This window comes from Stigmatopora nigra, chromosome 15 (genome assembly GCF_051989575.1).
Source record: "Stigmatopora nigra isolate UIUO_SnigA chromosome 15, RoL_Snig_1.1, whole genome shotgun sequence".
NCBI classification, from domain to species: domain Eukaryota; kingdom Metazoa; phylum Chordata; class Actinopteri; order Syngnathiformes; family Syngnathidae; genus Stigmatopora; species Stigmatopora nigra.
Genome location: NC_135522.1, coordinates 7,690,586 through 7,711,142, shown reverse-complemented (window position 1 = coordinate 7,711,142; position 20,557 = coordinate 7,690,586). Strand labels below are relative to the sequence as shown.

At 38.0% G+C, this 20,557-nt stretch overlaps 1 protein-coding gene across 20 annotated transcripts in view; it reads right to left on the bottom strand.

The window, feature by feature from the left end:
• Positions 1-6,196: 6,196 nt before the first annotated feature.
• The window catches only part of nfixb (nuclear factor I/Xb), a 103,381-nt gene continuing 89,020 nt past the window's right edge, over positions 6,197-20,557 (bottom strand). For 12 of the 20 annotated variants that reach the window (XM_077733797.1, XM_077733800.1, XM_077733799.1 and 9 more), the window contains 6 exons: positions 19,528-19,602; positions 15,753-15,881; positions 12,337-12,512; positions 10,811-10,958; positions 9,146-9,237; positions 6,197-7,358 (listed from right to left, as the gene is read on the bottom strand). In XM_077733797.1, the coding sequence (XP_077589923.1) occupies positions 7,344-7,358; positions 9,146-9,237; positions 10,811-10,958; positions 12,337-12,512; positions 15,753-15,881; positions 19,528-19,602 (635 nt within the window). In that variant the 3' untranslated portion in view covers positions 6,197-7,343. The remainder of the gene's footprint in view (positions 7,359-9,145; positions 9,238-10,810; positions 10,959-12,336; positions 12,513-15,752; positions 15,882-19,527; positions 19,603-20,557) is intronic. The other 8 variants (XM_077733811.1, XM_077733816.1, XM_077733817.1 and 5 more) reach the window with 4 other exon arrangements.

Sequence of the window (20,557 nt, the reverse complement as noted above, 5' to 3'; positions counted from 1 at the left end):
ACTTATCCACTGGGCCACCACCCACTGAGAGAAAGAAGTAGTACTTGTAGTTTTATCCTTTCCATTTACCTGAATAATATTGGGAAAATCTTTGCTTGAACTGGGAATTGAACCCAGGACCACAGATGTGGGAGACTGATGACTTATCCACTGGGCCACCACTCTACAAGGTTGAAAGTAGTATTAGTTGTTTTGTCACTTTTCACTCGCAGATCATACTTAGTACTTTATTGGACCTTCAAGTAGGAAAAAATGACTTAGTATAGTTAGGCTTTTTATCTTTAAAAAACGACATAGTATAGTAAGGCTTTTTTTCTTTAAAAAAATGACATAGAATAGTAAGGCTTTTTATCTATAAAAAAACGACATAGTATAGTAAGGCTTTTTTTCTTTAAAAAAATGACAGTATAGTAAGGCTTTTTCTCTTCAAAAACGACATAGTATAGTAAGGCTTTTTTTCTTAAAAAAACGACATAGTATAGTAAGGCTTTTTTCTTAAAAAATGACATAGTATAGTAAGGCTTTTTATCTATAAAAAAACGACATAGTATAGTAAGGCTTTTTTCTTTAAAAATGACATTGTATAGTAAGGCTTTTTATCTATAAAAAAAACGACATAGACTAGTAAGGCTTTTTTCTTAAAAAAAAACGACATAGTATAGTAAGGCTTTTTACTTAAAAAACGACATGGTATAGTAAGGCTTTTTTTGTAAAAAAACGACATAGTATAGTAAGGCTTTTTCTCTTCAAAAAGGACATAGTATAGTAAGGCTTTTTTCTTAAAAAACGACATAGTATAGTAAGGCTTTTTTCTTAAAAAAAACGACATAGTATAGTAAGGCTTTTTCTCTTCAAAAACGACATAGTATAGTAAGGCTTTTTTCTTAAAAAAACGACATAGTATAGTAAGGCTTTTTCTCTTCAAAAACGACATAGTATAGTAAGGCTTTTTTTCTTAAAAAAACAACATAGTATAGTATGGCTTTTCTCTTCAAAAACGACATAGTATAGTAAGGCTTTTTTCTTAAAAAATGACATAGTATAGTAAGGCTTTTTCTTAAAAAAACGACATAGTATAGTAAGGCTTTTTCTCTTCAAAAACGACATAGTATAGTAAGGCTTTTTTCTTAAAAAAACGACATAGTATAGTAAGGCTTTTTTCTTAAAAAAACGACATAGTATAGTAAGGCTTTTTTCTTTAAAAAAATGACATAGTATAGTAAGGCTTTTTTCTTTAAAAAAAACGACATAGTATAGTAAGGCTTTTTTCTTTAAAAAAAAAACGACATAGTATAGTGAGCCTTTTTCTCTTCAAAAACGACATAATATAGTATCTTCTTTCTAAAATGAAGTCACTTTATTGGACTTTTCTTCCCACAAGTGGGCAGCACAAAAATGACTTTCCTAGAATCCCCAAATCCGCCTTTTTAACCCAGCAGGCCATTAATGGCATGTAAGAATCAAAGACAAACGCAATGTACAGTTAAGAACATCCTTTTATTCAATCAAGTGTTGCCCTTTTCAAACTGTTTTTTTCATTATTATTATTATTATTATGGAAAAGAAACTTTAACACATGCATTTCACCAGGGGCTCTTGGAAGTGTGTCTGAGGATGGGGTACTGGTTTGATGGATGGAGGAGGAGAAGCAGTTAAGGTGGTGGATATTAACAGCCAAGGGGGCCTTGCTTAACCTCCCTGACCCCGTGCAACTTGTCCCTCTCTGGTATGGCTTTTCAAACCGTGGTGCTTGATAATACTGTCACTGCTGCTAAATTGTCAAGGTGCTTTTTCTTACGCATGCCGAAGTCTGTACACACCACTTTGGTCTCTGTCTACGACACACTGCAAATTTAGAGACTCCATATGGTGAGGCAGTGTGGGACGTTTTTTTTCTTTTTCATTTTCTCTCTCGCCTCTTTTGATTGTGCTTTAAATGAGCCTTTTAGTCTCAACACCATAAAACGGGCCTACTTATAAGGTGCTTTTTACACAAATAAAAAAACGTTTTTTTTGTATTTTTTTTTTAGTTTTTAAGTCGGTCTTATTCAACCACTTGAAAGGTGCAAAACTGAGTATGGCATTTTAGCACTGCCTTGTGTATGAAGTTGCCATTAAACAAAAAAAAAGAATCAATCATCAAGTCCAAATGTGATTATAAAAAAAATAAATAGACATAAACAAGGGTTACAAACTAATCTGCCTTTACTAGCAGTTCTACAGCACATCTCCCTAGTTTTTGCCGCTCCTTCTCTAAACCACAACAGCTCCTTTCCATCCCCAAAACAGCCCAAGAGCCCACTGGTGTAACTTGTTCACTTACATTAGCGGTTGAATGGAAAAGCTGAAGAAGATGGGTATGGTAATACAATGTGAAGCATACAGACAAGAATAACATGTGAGCTAACTGCATTCTGCTCAGACAAAAAAAAATCAAATAAAAAATAAATCTGGTGTATTTTTTTTCTTTCTTTTTTTTTTTTTTTTTTTTTAAACCCCACCATTCGGAGAAAAAGGGAAAAAAGGATGAGGGGCAGCTACAGACTACTCCAGTGTCCAAGATAGACAGAAGACAAGATACAGAGGAAAGAGAAGCTTTTTTTTTTATATATAGTTTTTTTCTGCTTTTTTTTCATTATTCAACAATAAAAACAGGAACTAAATCACACCAATTGCCTTTAGTACAATGTATACTGCTTTAAAAAGGGGAAGAGAAACAAGTGGATATAGAAGAATGAAGGAGGGGACATTTTTTTTCCTTTTTAAATGGGATCTCAGGAGTATACCAGATGGAATCTGTGGACAAAAGGCACTTTTTTTTAGGGACAACCTTTAAGATGCTCTTAGTCTAAAATACTACTTCACCAAACGAATATTTACTGTATAGTCATTTACAAGTAGGTGATGGCGAGAGAAGGGGGCGGGTCTGATTTGAAATGGTTGACAATGCCACTCCAAAAAATGGAAATTTCTGACAAAATTTTTACACCAGAAAACGTAACTCTTGCCAGACAAGAAAACATCATTCATAGTCTTTATGTATCTCCCAAATGGAGATGTTCTTGTCTTAGTCCTATATTAATATACTGGATATGAGATGATACAGTCCAAATGATGTCAAAATGTCATGAGGGCTATATAGGGGGTGCCTTTTGTTACAAAAACCTTTCCACCAACCCCAAACAATAACACTCCTCTCTCTCCCTCAGTACATACAAAAGGACACAGAATAATGCATGTTTTCCTTAAAAAAAAGAGGATAATTTTGTAATCTTGTGTAGTATTTATGTAGGCCTGTAGTTGAGTGATGGTACTTCAGTCTAAAGAGCACAAGTATTAGAGCCATACTGAAAAGAATAAAAACTGCAGTTTATCAGATTAAGAAAAAAAACTACTACATTTGTAAAAAGGTGTAACACAGGAAAAAAGGGAACAATTTGGAGTTCAGATTCCAGTCTAAAAGAAAGTATAGTACTATATATAAAAATGAAAAAGGTTTTATTTTTAGGCCATATCATTCTAAATCATGCTAATACTGTTCAAAGTTTTGGGTATACTAATGTATATTTTTGTAATACAACAAATCTAGTCTAATAAAACAATAATTTTCTGTTTGGATTTGTCTTTACAGTATGGCTTTAATAATCTACTATGAGAAAAGCACCGGTTTCATTGCAATATTTTCTGAGCTGCAAAAATCGTTCCTTCAACCCTCCCACGTTAAAAAATAAATGATTAAAAAGGAAAATGTTCTTTAACAATAAAAACCAGAAACAGAAACTTATAAAAACAATTGCCCCCCTTTACTTACATAGTTTGATTTTTTTTCTCCACTCTGATATTTAGAGTCCCAGAGCACATGGACTTAAAAACACAAATAACAACAACTGGAAAAAAAGAAAAAAACAAAGAGATTTCTCCCTCTTTTCTTGCAACACCCTCAAACAATCGCAAACAAACACAAATCCTCTACCAAGGCATTGCACATGGCTCAATCAACACACATCATTGAGTTTTTTTAACAACAATGCTTCCCATCAAAACAAGAAAACAAATAAACATAAGCTGATATTTTCGACTCATCTACATGATCTGATTGTTTTTTTCTTCTATTGTTTGACATTGATTTTTCTTGTCTATTCTGCCATTTTTGTGCAATTGAGCTTGCTACGTAGCTCCATTAAGCCATTTCTGAGATGCAACCTATGACTGCCATGCTTCAAAAAATAACTAGACTGCCACTGAGCTTATATTGCAAAAGAAACCCTCCAAAATTATATATCTATAAATATATGTGTATTATATATAAAGATGCTTACGATCATCTAGTGAACTGTTCTCTCCCACTTTCCTGACATATTTTTTTTCCGTCCACCATTCACTATAGCTTATATATGAAAAAAGAACCTGAATTCATGTTTGACAAATTGCATAATGGGAATACAGAGGCACTTCCTTTAGATTACAAAAGAAATTACAGAAGCCACCGTGAAGTCAGCAGAACTTGCTCTCTATGAGATGTTTGGCCAACTATCTAACTTTCCTGCAGTGAAGAACATGGCCAGGCAGTCCAGTTATTTTGTGAGGTCGGGTGAGTGTTTTTAATGGAACCTCTCTTGGATGTCCGTCAGACACTAAAATGAACCATTGGGACGATCATGACGTTCATATAAAAGGATAACAAGCATAAAGGCCTCGTCAGATTGTCGACATTTAAGACTTCCCTCTTGGAGTTCACTTGGGCAGAAGTGTGTGTGTGTGTGTGTGTTAGCATTTAAGACGCGTGTGAACACTGATTTTTAATTGATTCTAGAAAAGTTTGGCTGGCGTGATTGCTTTAGTGCATTTTTTTGATCAATAAGGGCTCTTCAATTCACAATACATCGGGGCTTGACATGAGCAGAGCCACCATCTTTAAACTAAAGACCAATCCTGTGCATCCTATTTATTTTTTTTATCAGCTTAAAAAAAGTGTGCACATGGCGACTGAAAACAGAACGATATGTCACATATTCATTTTGCTCCGCAGTGTGGTTCCATCTGCTCTTGGAGCAGGGGGTCCGGCCTGGGAGTGTAAACAACAGGGTAAACGTTTTAGGGAGACAGAAAAAGAGTAACTTTCCCCTCGTTAGCAACCTGTCCCTTCTTTTCCTGTTACTCTAATCGTGTCATTGAGTGTCACCACCGCCAGCCACCAGCCAAACATGGTTTAAAATAGAAGAAGCAGAGGCTTTGGCGCCACTTTTAGTTGAACTTAGCAAAGACGTTTCCACGAAAAATAGGCCTTCTTTTTGATTGTCACAGTCATGTTGTTAGTATTCCTAGAATTTCTACCATTACAGTTGCAGGGTTCATACAGATTTTAAAGATCCAAATTAAGGACTAGGCCTGGGCGATAAAGTTTTATTTATTTATTGCGAATTGTGGAAAAAAAAATGATGAATTCAAATTTTCTTTGCCAAAAAGATTAAGTCTAGCAGATTATATTAGAATGTCTTTTTTTTAAGTTTAAAATTTGTATTTGGGGCTTTGAGCACACAATGGGGTGAAAGATATTTTAAGACAAAAGTTTTACACTTGATTTTTGTATGAAAAATTATACATCAGATTTTTGGTTAAAAAAGTGGAGATTTTATTTTTTTGGGCCATACCGCCCAGCCCGAATTAAAAAAATCGTTTTAGTATGAACCCTGTTAGTCTGGAACAGAAATAAGATAGAGGGTCATAAATTTAGAAACAATATTTGCATTGTAAATTTAATTTTACTAGCCTGGCTTATTCAGATGGTGATATGATGCAATGTCTGACACTATCAAACCAAAAACAACAATCTGTTGTATGTTATTTTTTGCTTTTCCTACCAGTAAAAAAAATGGCGATCTTAGAACTGGACAGGTGATAGTCACTTCAAGGCCAGGCTATAACCCTTCTCTTTTCTCCCAAATTCTGCTGCACTAATTGGGCTATAGCTTCTTATTGACCATACTGATAGAGTATCAGTGTTCTTTAGAACTTTTGGTAAGTAAGCAAAAGTCTGCCAAAAATGTTTAAATTGTTTTCTTCTGTTTTCAAAACATGACCATGGGCTATAGGTTTCAACCACCGTGCTTCAACATCCTACTGTTTCATTATAAGGTGCTGTCATTCAAATACAAAAACAAATTTAAAAAAAATAGTACAAATCCCCCCACCCCAAAAAAAAAAGAACATGCATGAGATACCAAAAGCAATGACCTACATTACAAGAGGGCGAAATAAGGGGAAGCAATAACTGCTATTTACTGTATAATGAATGGAACACACTGCATTTTGAGTGTTGTTTTGGATTACTAATTGATTAGGTAGTGAGAAGTTTACTGGGCTTGCTTTGTAACTACACATCACACCGCCTAGAAATACTACATGATTTGTTTTAAGTGTTTACAAACACTGTGTGGCACATTTGTTTTTTTCTTCTGTTTTTCTAATTGGTTGTGTGGGCAGATGTGACAAACAGTGATAATGTGTTGCCATGTTTTTTTTCTTTTTAGAAGAGGCGACTCAGGTTGCCTTGTAGGTAATAGTGCACATCGATGTGATTCATGTTAACTCTTTCAACAGCTCTTTTCATTCTGCTGTGAATTTGAATTAGTCTGGATTTCGCTCATTCACGGCCAATCCATTTACGTGGGAAGCCTGGCAGCGAATAAACAGACGTAAGCCCTCCAAGTTCCAATGGATTCGACATCTATCGGCGTCAATGGCGGTCAATGGGTTAATTGATTCAGCTAGAAGCCGAAAAGCCTTCAAGCTATATTTTGGCATAGTGTCTCTTTAGTTAACGGGGGGAATACAAGGGGGACTTTTCTAGAGTCACTGATCATTCTGAGAAAGACACGGTCAATTTGACCAAATTGGGCATTGGTGAGAAACATAATGGAGTATTTGACGGTGGGTTTTGCTTGAATGTTGATTGATTTTTGAGGCCACTGCATTCTTGTAAAGAAGTTGAAGCCGTTCTGATCCTTAGGATCCTCCTGCATCACTGCAAGCCTGTGCTGCTTCCCTTCTTTCCTGGACACATGCCTGGCTTCTTGCAGCCTTTACTATCCACTGTCCTCTCATCTTCTTGTTCATCTTATTATCTTTCCCTCTAGCCATTTTTGTGTTGTATGGCTCCTTCCTCTGTCTGAATACAACAACCTCAGCGTTCCTCTAAATGCTGCTGAATTTTCCTGGGTGCTTTGTAGGGTTTTATGTTTGTGGGTGCAACGAATGGCCAGTCGCTGTGGTGATTGTAGGACAATTGTGTACTTCTGATTGTAAAGAAAGAATTCGAGTTGCTGGTTGTCACACAGATCTTGTCAGAGGAACCAAGACTGGAAGAGAGAAACAAACAGTAATTATTTGAAAAATGTGAACAAACATTCAAGCCATGGATACGATAACTATAACCTAATAACTGTGAAATAAACATTAACTGATGTTATATGTTTATTGTGGCGTAGATCTACCATATTTTCCGCACTATAAAGCGCACCTTCAAGGGCCTATTTTAAATTTTGTTTTATAAATAAGGCGCACAAATTATAAAATGCAGTAGTGATGGTGGTGGTGATAGTAGTAGTAGTAATAGTAGTAGTAGTAAGGGTTTTTTAGAGATGGTGGTTAAATGCCTTCAGTCAAGACAACAATATTCCATTAGTTATGAAGCTATTTAGACTGAAACATGAAATAAGGCTTCAGGGTGGCATTAGACAAAAAAAATTATAAGAGTCATCCACTGGGAATTATTAACATGTGTAAAAAGTTTCACAGCTCACCCAAAATGAACACAAATAATCTCAACTGCTGAGAAGGGTCTTAAATCTCTCCAGAGTTAGCTTGAGACAAACCAAAACACGCATGTGTTAACTATATTTTCCCAAGGCTTGGACTATAAATCGATGTTATTACCTCATTTTATTATATCTTTTTTTGAATTGGCAATTTTCTGGCAGACTTCATCCATAGCAACATCTCCCTGCTTAATCTTGAGTCACTAAAAGAAGAATGCAAAGCATTGCTTTGAGCTACTAAACTCAATTTCTAATTTTAGTTGTGGAGACTGACTCCCTGCACATAGTTTCCTTAAGACCACGTTTACTGTTACGGCTGAATTTGGCCTGCTGAGACCTGCCCGCTATGCACCTAAAACTTTGACTTTCCAGGAAAGACTTTATATTGAACCCAGGATGGCTAAAATAATGAATCTGTAACCAGCCCTGCGTGCCAATAATTGTTACAAGAATTATTAATGTGAAAAAAATGTAATAATGCTTTTTAAATATATTTTCTTCATGTATTTAATTCATGGAAAACCATCAAAACACCTAATTCTACCCTTTTTCTGTCAAATATTCATTTGGCCACTAGAGGGTATCTGGAACCCAGCAATCAGCATTGATTAGATATTTTTTAAAGTACATGTACCAAATTTACTTTAATTTTATGATAAGCACTCAAACAAATATCTAAGATTCACTTTTGCAGTATATCATGTTAGAGTTGTCATACACCATGTATGTTTTTCCCAGCCGGCTTAAGTTAAAACAAAAACAAAAACATTCAATGTGTATAGAGAATTAAAAACAGTCTTTATGGGAGAGAAAATAAATCAGAATGGAATGCTAAAAGAAGAAACAAGACAATAAAAGTGTAGGAATGACTGGTCAGAAAAAAGCAGGGTTGGTGAAAGTAAAGATGAGTGAAAGCATGGAGGGCAAGGAAATAAGGGAGGGATCAGCACAGGGGATTCAGATGGTTTCCATGTGTTGGAGAACGGAGTTGAGCTGGCTCCAGGCGGGTGTGGTTATATACTAATGAGGAAAGTATTGATGTAATGGGGGAAGTTTGTGACTTGTTGCAAAGTAAAAAAAGGCGACAGACAATACAAAATAACTAAATAAATTTGAAATTTGGGTGGTGGGTGTGCATATGGCTGAATAACAAGTGATTAAAATCTGAGGGAATGTAATTGGTTACAAGGGAATGTCTGGAGAATCCATTTTTGTTAAACATGTGATAGATCTGAACGTATAGCCTTGACTTAGTTGTGTAATGTGTGTGAGTGACAGGACATTAGCAACCAGATTTAGGCGAGTAGACAGTGTAATGTAAGTCCCACCTGTGTCTGCTGCGGGATGTTCAGAAAGTTGTTGTCCCGTGATCCGATGCCGACAAACCTGTTGGGAGCTGTGGGGCCTGGCGTGGAGTATGCTATTGGAAAACAAGACAAGAAAAGTACATAAGAGGGCATGAAGACAGATGTTGAAAAATGTGAAAACAAAAGATTTAGGTGGAAATGAGAATATAGTTCTTACTTTAAATTTGAACTTCTATGCAGCATACTTCTTTTTTTTTACTCTTTTAACAGTCAGACTCAATTTTGACCTGTGACTCTGGGAATGTATTTAAACCATGATTCATGGGACAGTTGGGAAGGATGTTTTTGCTTCCCTTTTACAGAAGTAACTGAACCATTCCCCTATGGCTGCATGGTGTCTGATTAAATATTACATTTTTAAGTAAAAATCTTCAGGAAATGATTGTGAGTACAGCTATTCAAATGCATATTGCCAACCATGTATTTGTTATGATAGGAAGTAGCTAAAATATCACAAATGTAACAATAGAAAGTACTTTGGAACGTAGAACAAATCAAGATTTTTAAAAAAGTATATATTTATCTGATTTATTATCTAGTTAAACTTAACCAAATAATCTAACAATATTATTATTTTGTTAAAGCAATTTGCACAAATTTATATGAATGGCCTGTAAAGTTAAAGAGCCCAAGATTGTACATAACTTGTGAACATTATTGTATAAAGCCCTGTTGATAAATCCAGCACTAAAAGTACTTCAGCGCTCCAAACACTCCGACTGAGGACCACTCAGGGATACTTATAGACCAATGGCATCAGAGTGTGAATATAGAGCTTTTCAGGTACCCTTGGGAATTCAGATGTTGAGAATTCACATCTCCATGTGAAGAATTCAGATCAAAGACTAAACTGAAAAAGTACCCGAATGCAAGAAAGAGAGGGACAGAAGGAGAGGTCTGACGTTAAGAGTATACTTCAATGGCACTGACAGAGTACACATCCATTTAGTGTAAATTGGGATAACATACAAAAGACATAGAGAAGTCTCAGACACTGATTGTGGTGGGAAAGACAGGTACCACATTCGAAAAACTACAAAATTGGAAAAAAAAATGCTCCATCCAGTGCCCCTCCAATCACAGGTCGATTGTGAATGTAGTTTCACTTGCCAACTGACTTCTCTTCACACACATACACCTTGACACAGGTCTCCATTCAGGTCCTGCCTAAAACAACTAATGAAAAGACTCCATTAACCAGCCAATGGGATAGATTATAAAAACCTCTCTAGATCTACACTTTCCGACATGTGACCAATAAGTGATGCAGGGAAAAATTCACATCATGGCACAAGGCTGAGCATATTGAGCTACTCAAACTGATTAGACTGGGTACACAACCCAGATGCATGCCATAAAGGTCACTGGAACATTTCTCAGGTTCTTCATCAACGTTTGAAGTGACTCTGATCTATTTTTGACATCTCCAAAATTAATCTATCTGTGTGGGGGGCCCCGCTTCCAAGGGTGAAGAGATGCAAATCGTTGTTTAGACAAGAAAGTAGGGGGAAGAACAATGGGCAGGGGGGAATGATTCTTCCCTTAAGAGGGCGTTTGTTTCAAATTCTTTTTAGATTCTTTTGTCCTTGATTTGGTTTTCAAAGTGGTCTTTGTGGGGTCACTTACACGGAGATGCGGGCGATGAGAGTCCGCCGTCAGGGGGCGTGCTGTTGGGTTTAGAGTCGGGCATAGGGAGGGGCACTGGGCGGGCCACTGGGGGAGGTGGAGGCAGCAAGAAGGAGCCTGGCATTTTGCTCTGGCCGCTCCCGTTTGGCTGCAGACAACACAAACAGGGTCAGGAGGGTGACATGCGAATATCCGCAAACACGGGATGGAAAAAAAAGCAAGGACACAGCTCGGGAAGGCCAGGTCCCCAAAAAATATCCATGACGGAGGTGGGAGGACAAGGGGGCGATGGTGGGAGGGAGAGGAAGGTGGTGGATAACAACAACCAAAAGGATGACGTATGTAGACGGCATCTTTTATGGAGGTGTGAAAAATAATAGTCACCACACGGGTTTGATTGGAGTGGGAACTGGAGTTTGACGTGTGAGGTTCCACAGGGGTGGTCCATGGTGGGTGGAGGAGGTGTGTAGGAGGTATGTGAGCAAATTATTGACAGCGTTCACCCAGAAGATGGCAAGAAATCAAAACCATGGAGAGAATACTCTTCTATACAAGAACAGCATTACCAATGATACCAGTACCAAAGAACCAATGTCCAACTAAAAGGATAACCACAGCAAGTGATGGAAACAGAAATATAACACAAGACTGATATGTATTGTGGGTGACTACCAGTGTGCTGATGAGTGCAAATTCGGAGTGAGTGGGTGGAGCAAAATTAATTGAAGACATAGAATATGCCTTTGTTGGAATTAGCAAACAGCAAAATAAATATGATAACAATTTGAGCCATTTCCTTATGAATACGGAACGATAGATGTCCAATCATCTGTTTCTTTAAATTCCTCTTATGTGAATTTAAAAAGAGTTGAGAACTCATTCAGCAAAAGGGGCCCAAGGGAGTTAACTCGTGACCCCAGGAATCAGTGGGAAAAAATGTTGAGTAAAAGAGCAAACAAAACACAAAAACAAAAATTAAAATGACTAGAATAAAGAAAATTAATGCGATAATGGTGTAAAAAATCTCTCAAAGTTATTTGCAATACTACAACAAATGAATAATAACCATCAATATTATCTTTGTCACTCTTTTGAGATGATTTATGGCAAAAGTGATTCTAAGTTTATGGCAAAAGTTATTCTAAAGGAAATCAGTGACTTGGCTTAGATATTGTAAACAAAAGTCTACTGCATGTATCTGGGTAAACAAAAAATGTATAAAGTGCAGAACATTGCATTTAACCAAGTATAAACAATCCACTTTTTTACATAAACATAACTGCTGACTGCTGGGAAAAAGTGAGCACATTCAGTATGGCAATAAAACTCTTTTAAGTGCATGACGGCTTCTAATTAACAGCGATATCTAGCGACAAAGAATAATATTCTGCACATTGACCTGCAACTGATTTCCAAGAAAGACATTAAATGCTAATGACAGATTCCTGGTGGGACTATTTAACTTATTCTTTATAAAGAACAGATAAACAAAAGGGGAAAATAATGTAAGAGGCGGTGAACGTTACCTGTCCGCCGGCCTGCCCTGGGCCATCAGCGCAGACAAACTGCACAAACTCCTTCAAAGGATCCTGTCCGGGGTGGTGGTGGTAGCGGATGGTCGGATGGGTGAAGTAAGGGCTTGACTGCTGTATGATGGAGGGAGATGGGAAGTGCAGGGCTGAGGCAGAAGCACGAGGACTCCCTGCAAACCAAGGTTTTTGTATTAAACAAGTGCGAGAATAACAGTAAAAGATAAGTCAAACAACAAACAAGTTACAACGGTGCTCATTTGTAAAGATTTGAGGAATGAATGATGTGAATAATGCCTACAAGATGGTCACTTCACAATAGGAATCATCACAATTTGAGTGTAAATCTAAAAATGCAAATGTTGTTTTCTCATGAAAAGCTGTTTTAGGTTAATAGCTGTGGTCAATGCTTGTAAACTTTTATGATCACTCCAGTGAATTTATAAAGCTTTTCTGAGAACATTCACTCTCTCTCTTGCACATTCTCTCTCAAATTCTCCCTCTCACACACATGCACACACACACACTACTTTCCAATGAGATGCAAAAAAATCTTTATAGTCAGCAACATTCAAAGTCATACATGGTTCAATCCTCTATTGAACTTGAATGTGCACACATTCAAAATCAGACCTGCATAGGCTGTAAAAAAGGAAATAGCACAAAGAGATCATTGAGTACTGTCTTAAATTAGCAGTTTTAATGCCTGCACGCCTATGAGCTGTTTTGAGGGTGTCATTGGCATCAGTGCAACTTGGCATTGAGAACCCAACCTCTAAAGACTCACTTTTTATTTTTTGGTCGAAGTAATTTTTCCACACAGTCTTCTAAATATGGGTTTTACTGTTATACTTTCTCTGTTTTTTTATAGCATATGTGGATACATCTATGGTACGGACGTCAATACCCATTATGGTTCTATAAAGCAGCGCTATTCAATTAATTTCTGTCTTTCTCCACAAAGAAGAAAACACCCTCTGAGCAAACAAATATTATTTCGCCCCATCTGATTCAAAATGGATTCGCTTTCTAGTGCTGAATCAATCAGTTACGATCTTTTTAGGCCACATCACCCATCCCTACTCTCATCATATTGTTTGCTTAGTATAAAAACCCCAAATTGCACTACTGCCGCCTACTGTGGTCAATGTGAAATCACATTTAACAAAAACAACAACAACAACAAAACATGTCCCTAAGGGCCACAAAGGCCCAGGGAGTTGCATCCCATTATTTAAGAATCACCATCCTAAAGAGAGAGAGATATCAGAGTATTGGTGGGAAATGTGAGTGAGGGCAAGTTGCACCAATACACAAAGCCCCCTCTGTCAGACCTATATCCATTACTAAATCTTCTTGATTCATATTAGAGGCCCATTCTTCCTTTAACTGTGCCAGTCTGACACCCATCCCATGCAAGCCCCCCAGCTGCCCATGAAAGGCTGCCAACACTCTTCGGTACTTATGTCTTATACATTGTGCGTACGAGTGTACTTCATGAGAGTGCCAACCCCTCTGCATCACCCCTCCCTAGAAAGGGGACTAAGTCTCTAAGCCTAGCAACACCTCTCACCCAGACCAGACTCCCTTCACCCCATTGGTGCTGCCTCCCTGTTCCTATAGTCCCCCTGTTAATCTCATTAAATACTGGGTAAAGGCCAAACTATCTAGTAGTATAGGGGGTGGGATGGGAAAAGGTTTATAGTGTTAGGGGTGGTGATGAGAGGGTAGACTTTGGATCGGGGGCTCCTTCCATGCAACTGAATGGGTATAAAGGGACCAACATCAGTAAAAGGCATCATATTTCAAAGCTGATCATAATTGTGCTTCTTATTGCTACTTCAACATTTCCTTAGATCCCTTTTTACATGTCTTTGTAAAAAAACTACAGCTTTTAAGTGGTTAGATAAGTGTTACATAGACATGGGAACGGCACCCATGTGTAAACTACTAATGATTGTTTGGGGACAAAGACACAATCATACACGTGGGTGTCTATGGGTGACAATTTGTAGGTGAAGCGGGGATGGGTTTGTTGGAGCTGCAGCCAACCAACAGTTAATGAGAAGCCTCATCTCATAGTGAATTGATGGTTTGATAAGATTTTAATGTAGCCAAACTGCTGCACAAAAAAGCTGAGGGAAAATGATCTGCAGAGAGCTTCTTATTTGGCTGGATTCATACATGTAGCCTTTCCAAATAGGAGACGCACCCCCCTTTTATCTGCGCAGTGGCGATAAAATTAGGAGAGCTGTGATTTATTGTCTGGACTGGTTTAGCTTTGTTTGATATCTGCTGTTATCACGAGATTCTTGCTTCAGCATGGTGGAGGACCAGCTGGTTCACAAAGCATTTCACTCCAAGTGCTAATCTTCTACTCTTGCAAGTCTGAATAAAACAGATGTGATCACTGGATCAATCAGCACTTCTGTGATTAAATGCAAAAAAAAAAATCATAAAACTGGCAAGAGAAAATTGAGATGAAAAAGCAATTAAAAAGAACATGAAAGGGTGACTACATCAGCCTTGTTAAAACTCATTAACAACTAGCTTGTAGATATAAACATTGATGTTCAGTTAGCTGTGAATGAATTCTAGTGATGGGGTATGTAGGCCTAGGCAATAATTAATGTGCATTATTTTTTGTAGTGCGGGTGATTAAAAAAAATGATAATCTGAATATCTGAGTAAGGGGAGTAGTTATGAGAGTAATTGATTTATAAAATATAGCAACTGGTTCTTGAATATATTCAATGAGAGGGTTTCTTTATGAAGTTATTACTTTGTATTTGAGGGCTGACAGCATAAATAAGGGAACTTTTGGTTCCAGTTATTTGATTCCGGTGAAAAATGTGTTTCAGACCGCAACAGAAACCTCATTTTCATGTAAATTTCGATCAAACATTTTCGGTACGCTTTTAATTTACCTAATACTAGACTTGAGTCTTTAACATCAGCATTTCGGAAAGAAAAGTCACTTGTAACAAATAAAAACAAGATTTCAGTACAAGTGTATGCTGCATTCAAGCAATGTATCAAGCCAACCTTTTACAGAAAAGCAAATCCATCAGGTGCCCTTGCAACTAAAGCACTTAGTGCAAGAAAGCAAAAAAAAGACAACTCATCTGCCACCCTCACCATCTACCAACAGAAAAGCACATGCCCAGAATGCCTGAAGCTGCAACCAGTTTGACCAAAAACCCTACAAGGTTAGAAGACAAAAGACGAGGAGGCAGAGGCGAGTACAGAGGAGCTACCTGCCAGATTTTGAAATTCTCAGCCACTCTTATTTGCCCCAAACAGTGCTTTTGCTTTTGGGGTGGGGCTCAAGTGGTGGGAGTGGGTAGTAGGATAAGGGGGAGGTTGATGGGGGAGGAGGGAGCGATTAGGGTCTGGAGCTGGGTTGGTCTCACCTGGTCTCACTCCCGCCAGCATTGGCAGTGGGTGGTGGGTGAACGCCATGCGGGGGGACCTCGTCTGGGAGGACAGGGCGCTGAAATCGAATTTCCCAGGCTTCTTAAGAGAACCAGGCGATGACAGTCCTGGTAAAAAAGGGGATCAACAAAATGGCAGAACAGAGACGAGGTTTTAATGAAACATGGCTGCGTTGCTTGCTTTGACTCTATTTAAAAAAAAAAGTGTCCTTCAATTTGATTAGAAGAATCAAATGATTATGATCGACTGAAATCAATGTTAGATCATTTAAATCATCATTGATTTCGTAGAGTGGCTTAACTGACAGGTGGGTTGACTTCACGGACTATTCATTACTTCCTATTTGTTTAAAGTTGACGAAGTGGATCCTAGCTCTCAAATTAGGGCGGGGGGGAGATACGGGCAGGGGTTGGTGAGAGACTACGTTTGACGCAATAGGATTTCAGAGTAAAAAATGGGCAGTGGCGGGGAGGGTGAGGAGGGCGTCTTGGCGCAGAGTATAAGGAGATAGAAGAGCTGGGAAGTGTGGTGGCAATCCAAATAGGATCTCCATTGGAGTGTGTCTACCAGTCGTGTCATTTGACACAGCGCAAAGCCGACTGAAACGGAAAATTAGAACTCTCACATCAGAAGCCAATGCCATGACTCATCCCAAACTCTACAACCTCCTCGCTTAGCTCCATCCGGTGCAAAAAGCGGGAGCATGCTCAACACAAACAGCGAGCGACAACCTTAAATGAATGAGATTTGTGTAGCACGTTGGACCGAGTGATGCAACACTAGACACTAAATATATCAGGTACTTCTGAATGACATCATGGACCTTGTTAAAATAAACTCTTTGATAAAAACATGTTCACAGGCTGTTGAGGACTGAACAAGATTCATTGTAAGCTGGACGAAGGCTGGGGATGGACGGAAGGAGTTAATTGGGAGACCGGTTGTGACGGAATGGCCAAAAGAAAAACTACAAATATATCTTCTTCGCTCTCCTGCACCCTTTGTCTATAAATGCCAGTTGAAGTGGAAGACCTGGACAAAACACAGCTCATTTTGGTAAAAATGGGCATACTAATTATAGGCACAGCACACCATTGGACCAGAAATATAGCCAAACGTGTGAGAGCTATAGATAAAAGAGACTTTTTTGTATGATCTGGGCCTCATGTGGCCGGTACTGAGGGAATTTATTTTGATATGTAGAATTTCAAAAGGTGCAATTTACAATTTCAAGGTTTGAGAACCAGATCCAAAGGGTGCATTTGACCTCTGCACAGTACCGCAGTGTTGACCTCATCCTGGAATACAACAATCCGCAAAGCCAGAAAAGCAACAGAGAAGTAAACCGATAGAAAATTACTTTCTCAAGGTCAACATGGTATTTACTCCTGCAGAATGCTGAAGTCATGTTTTGTAGTGGCTTGTTATATTTGATTAAATCTTTCAGTGCTATTTATAATGATAGACATCCAATCGTGTGGCTGTTTTCATCTTACAGCTGTGAATTTGAATTAGGTTGTCACTTGTAAACGAGCAATCCATTTAAACTGGGATTGATTTGTTCATTGGCTGCCAAGCTTCCCAGTTCAAATGGATTGGACGTCCATCGCTGTCAACGACAACCAATGACTTCCCAAACTTTTTAAACTCATGTTTAGTGCTTTAGACGGTCCCAGATATTTAATCTATTCAGTCTAGTACCGTCAATGAACGAAAAGGAGTTCTATGAGTACACTATGGCATGTTAATCTTTTACAAAATTTGCTTGTTTGGCCCCTACACAAACCCTCAAATTTCACAAAAGAATTCCTAACAATTCTACTAACACAAAAATAAAAATACATACATGCATTGCATAAAAGCACTTCCAAAACACCAACATTACCAAACAGAGCTTCCTTGATTGAATATTTATGACACACTCACACACATTTGGCACACAAGGCATTGCACTTAAACGCAAAGAGACCCTGACAACATCCATCCATCCATCTATCCGTTCCACCACAATCAACAAATGTCCAAAAATACTTGAGAAATCCCCTTCAAATAGTTCAGTTGCCTATAAGAATTTTTCCCATCACTGTGCAGGAGGCAGAATAAGATAGAGAGAACAAGAAAGAGAGAGCAGGCCAGCAGTAAAAGTCCTGTTAAATCACAAGATCACCCTGCCAAGCTTCAGAGCATTTTCATTCAGGTTGAGCGTTACCTCGAGAGCAGGCGGAGGCTTCATCCCCCCCATCCTCCGCCCCTCGACCAATCTCAACACCATCACCACCACCACCAGAGCAGATGTCTGCTGTAACCCAGTAGCTCCCTTCACTGCAGACACATGGAGGCACCATCTGGATTGGAACGTAGCTCCTTTCCAGATTGGGCAGTGTGTATGTGTGAATGTATGTCACAAGAAAAAAAAAAGTGTGTGGTTAAAATCATGGTCCTGCACATGCGTTCATGTGCCTTTTTGAAAACGTCAGTGAAAGTGTGTGTCTCGCCGACAGAAGGCATTTTGTGCATTGATTATACACCAGGGTGCCTTTAGTCATATTTGTTTGGGTCATGTCCCATCGTTCAGAGGCAGGTCTGCGACAAGTGGGATGTCCTTCAACAGCTCTGTTTAGACAATCAGAGCAGGAGAGTCCCAGATGCCATAATTCAACAGTTGCTCACGTATTACTTTTTAACAACACCCAATTCACTGAGTGACATCTCGTTGACAACTTTATCTTGGGAAAACTATTCATTCATGCAAGAGTTTAGGAGTTTTGGACCTGATACAATATACACAGTCCTGTACTTAATTTTTTTTGGCAACAAATGCTTATTGTTTGTTTTATGGAACACAGACGTGACAATTTGTTTGTAAATTTAGGACTGTCAATGGCAGCCATGCTAGAAATGGTGACATTTAAAAAAAAATAATTATCTTCTGTTTTTTGCTGTTAATGTCTCCCTAAAAAAAGTTGGAAATCCAATTTCTGATGTAAAAATCTGAAGATTTTATTTTCAGGTCATATCGTCTAACCCTATAACACTTGATGATTTTGTGGAGAATGGTTCCATATTTTCCAAAATGGCAAATTCTGTCAAGATTCATCTTATTAATGTGTCTTTAATTGATTTTATAAGATATGTCCATAGTTAGCTTAGAGACATTTCTTCCAATCCAATGAACATATCCAATTTAATTTTCATATTCTTTTAAATGGTGCTAAAATATTTTAGATACATAAATGAAAACTTTTTTTAAACAAATCACTATATTTTAACAAAGGGTGTATTTTTTTTATTGATTTGATTGGATCATTGCCATCAGTGGCAGCCAATGAGTCATTGCAACTGAGGGATGGCCATGGTCCTGAACAGCAATTCTAAACAATCATGCTTGTTTTTATTTTAAGTCAGTAAATGTGAACGTATTTATCGCACCGGGGTTTTCCCTATCCCCAAGATGCCAGTCAGGCGTGCAGGCCCTGAATAGTATGGAGCTACTGGGCTACCAAAAGGCTTTGGTAAATCCATGAAGGACAACAGCAGACATCTGGTAGAAATATTACCCCACCCAGTGGCAGCATAGCCAGAAAACACGACACACAAGTAATGAAGATAAGAAAAGGGATCACAGAAAAAGAACATACTGTACTTCATAAAAGAAACGAGAGAAAGATGATGCAAGGTGATGTTGGTGCGAGCGAAAGTAAAGCATGTATATAGAGCACATGTATATAGTATAATGCTTAATGTTGGTCTAACCATGGTAAGGAAACTGCACTCCATCGCTCTCATGCTTAATCTTCCTCTCCTGCACACTGGCCAAATGGTGCTGCACTGAAAGGCCAAACAGGGGAGAAGGGGAGAGTTATCATTGGAAAAGGGGTGGAGAGAAGTAGACAGAGAAGGAAATGATAGAAATAGAGGGGGTAGAAAGAGAGGTGGTTGGTTGAATAATGGACAGTGGAAGAGATGGACAGTCTTTGGACCACTTCAAGTCAGTTCATTTTTAAAATTTAAAGCAGATCCTAAAACTAACATTGCTGAAGCATATTTTCTATTTCGCAACAGCCCTTTATAAAATAAATGAAATACATTTATCAATACAAGACAAACCTAAATAAAAAAAAATGACAGCATTGACTGAGCATTATTTTTTATTTCCTAATTTTTATGCAAGTATCTATGTGTGAGTACTATATTTTCTGGACTATCAGTCTTTTTTTTTCTAATTTGGCCGGAAGTGCAATTTATACTCCATGCGATTTATGGATTAGATTCTTCCCACATTATTATTTTATTTAACACGTTATTTTTACATTGAACCACAAGAGGGTGTGTTAGATCTGTGTTGATCATTTTAACATTGTGAGTGGGTGGACTTTTGGCTAATCCCCTCAGGGGTCACCACCGTTAACCCGTCGTAGAAGAGCCTGTAATTTGTAGTAACAACTGAGGAGGATTTACCCCCAAAAATTAATAATTACTTTGTAAAAAACATTTTCTTCCTGGATGACATGTCTGTTCTTTGTTTTGGATTGTATAAAATAAGACCCCTCCTCTAGAATACGTGTTTTTCCCCTTTAATTGTGCATTTTCTGGGTAATGTGATCCCTACTCATGGAGGGACTTATAGTCCAAAAAATACAGTACTGATATAAAAAATTTGAATTGATGTATTAGATCTAGACAGTATAGTAAAGTCTCTTAATGTTACCACAAATTTGAAGATTTGGACTATTGCCTGACTTGAAGTGGACTTTAGGACAGACATTTGAAAAGTGCAGAAAAT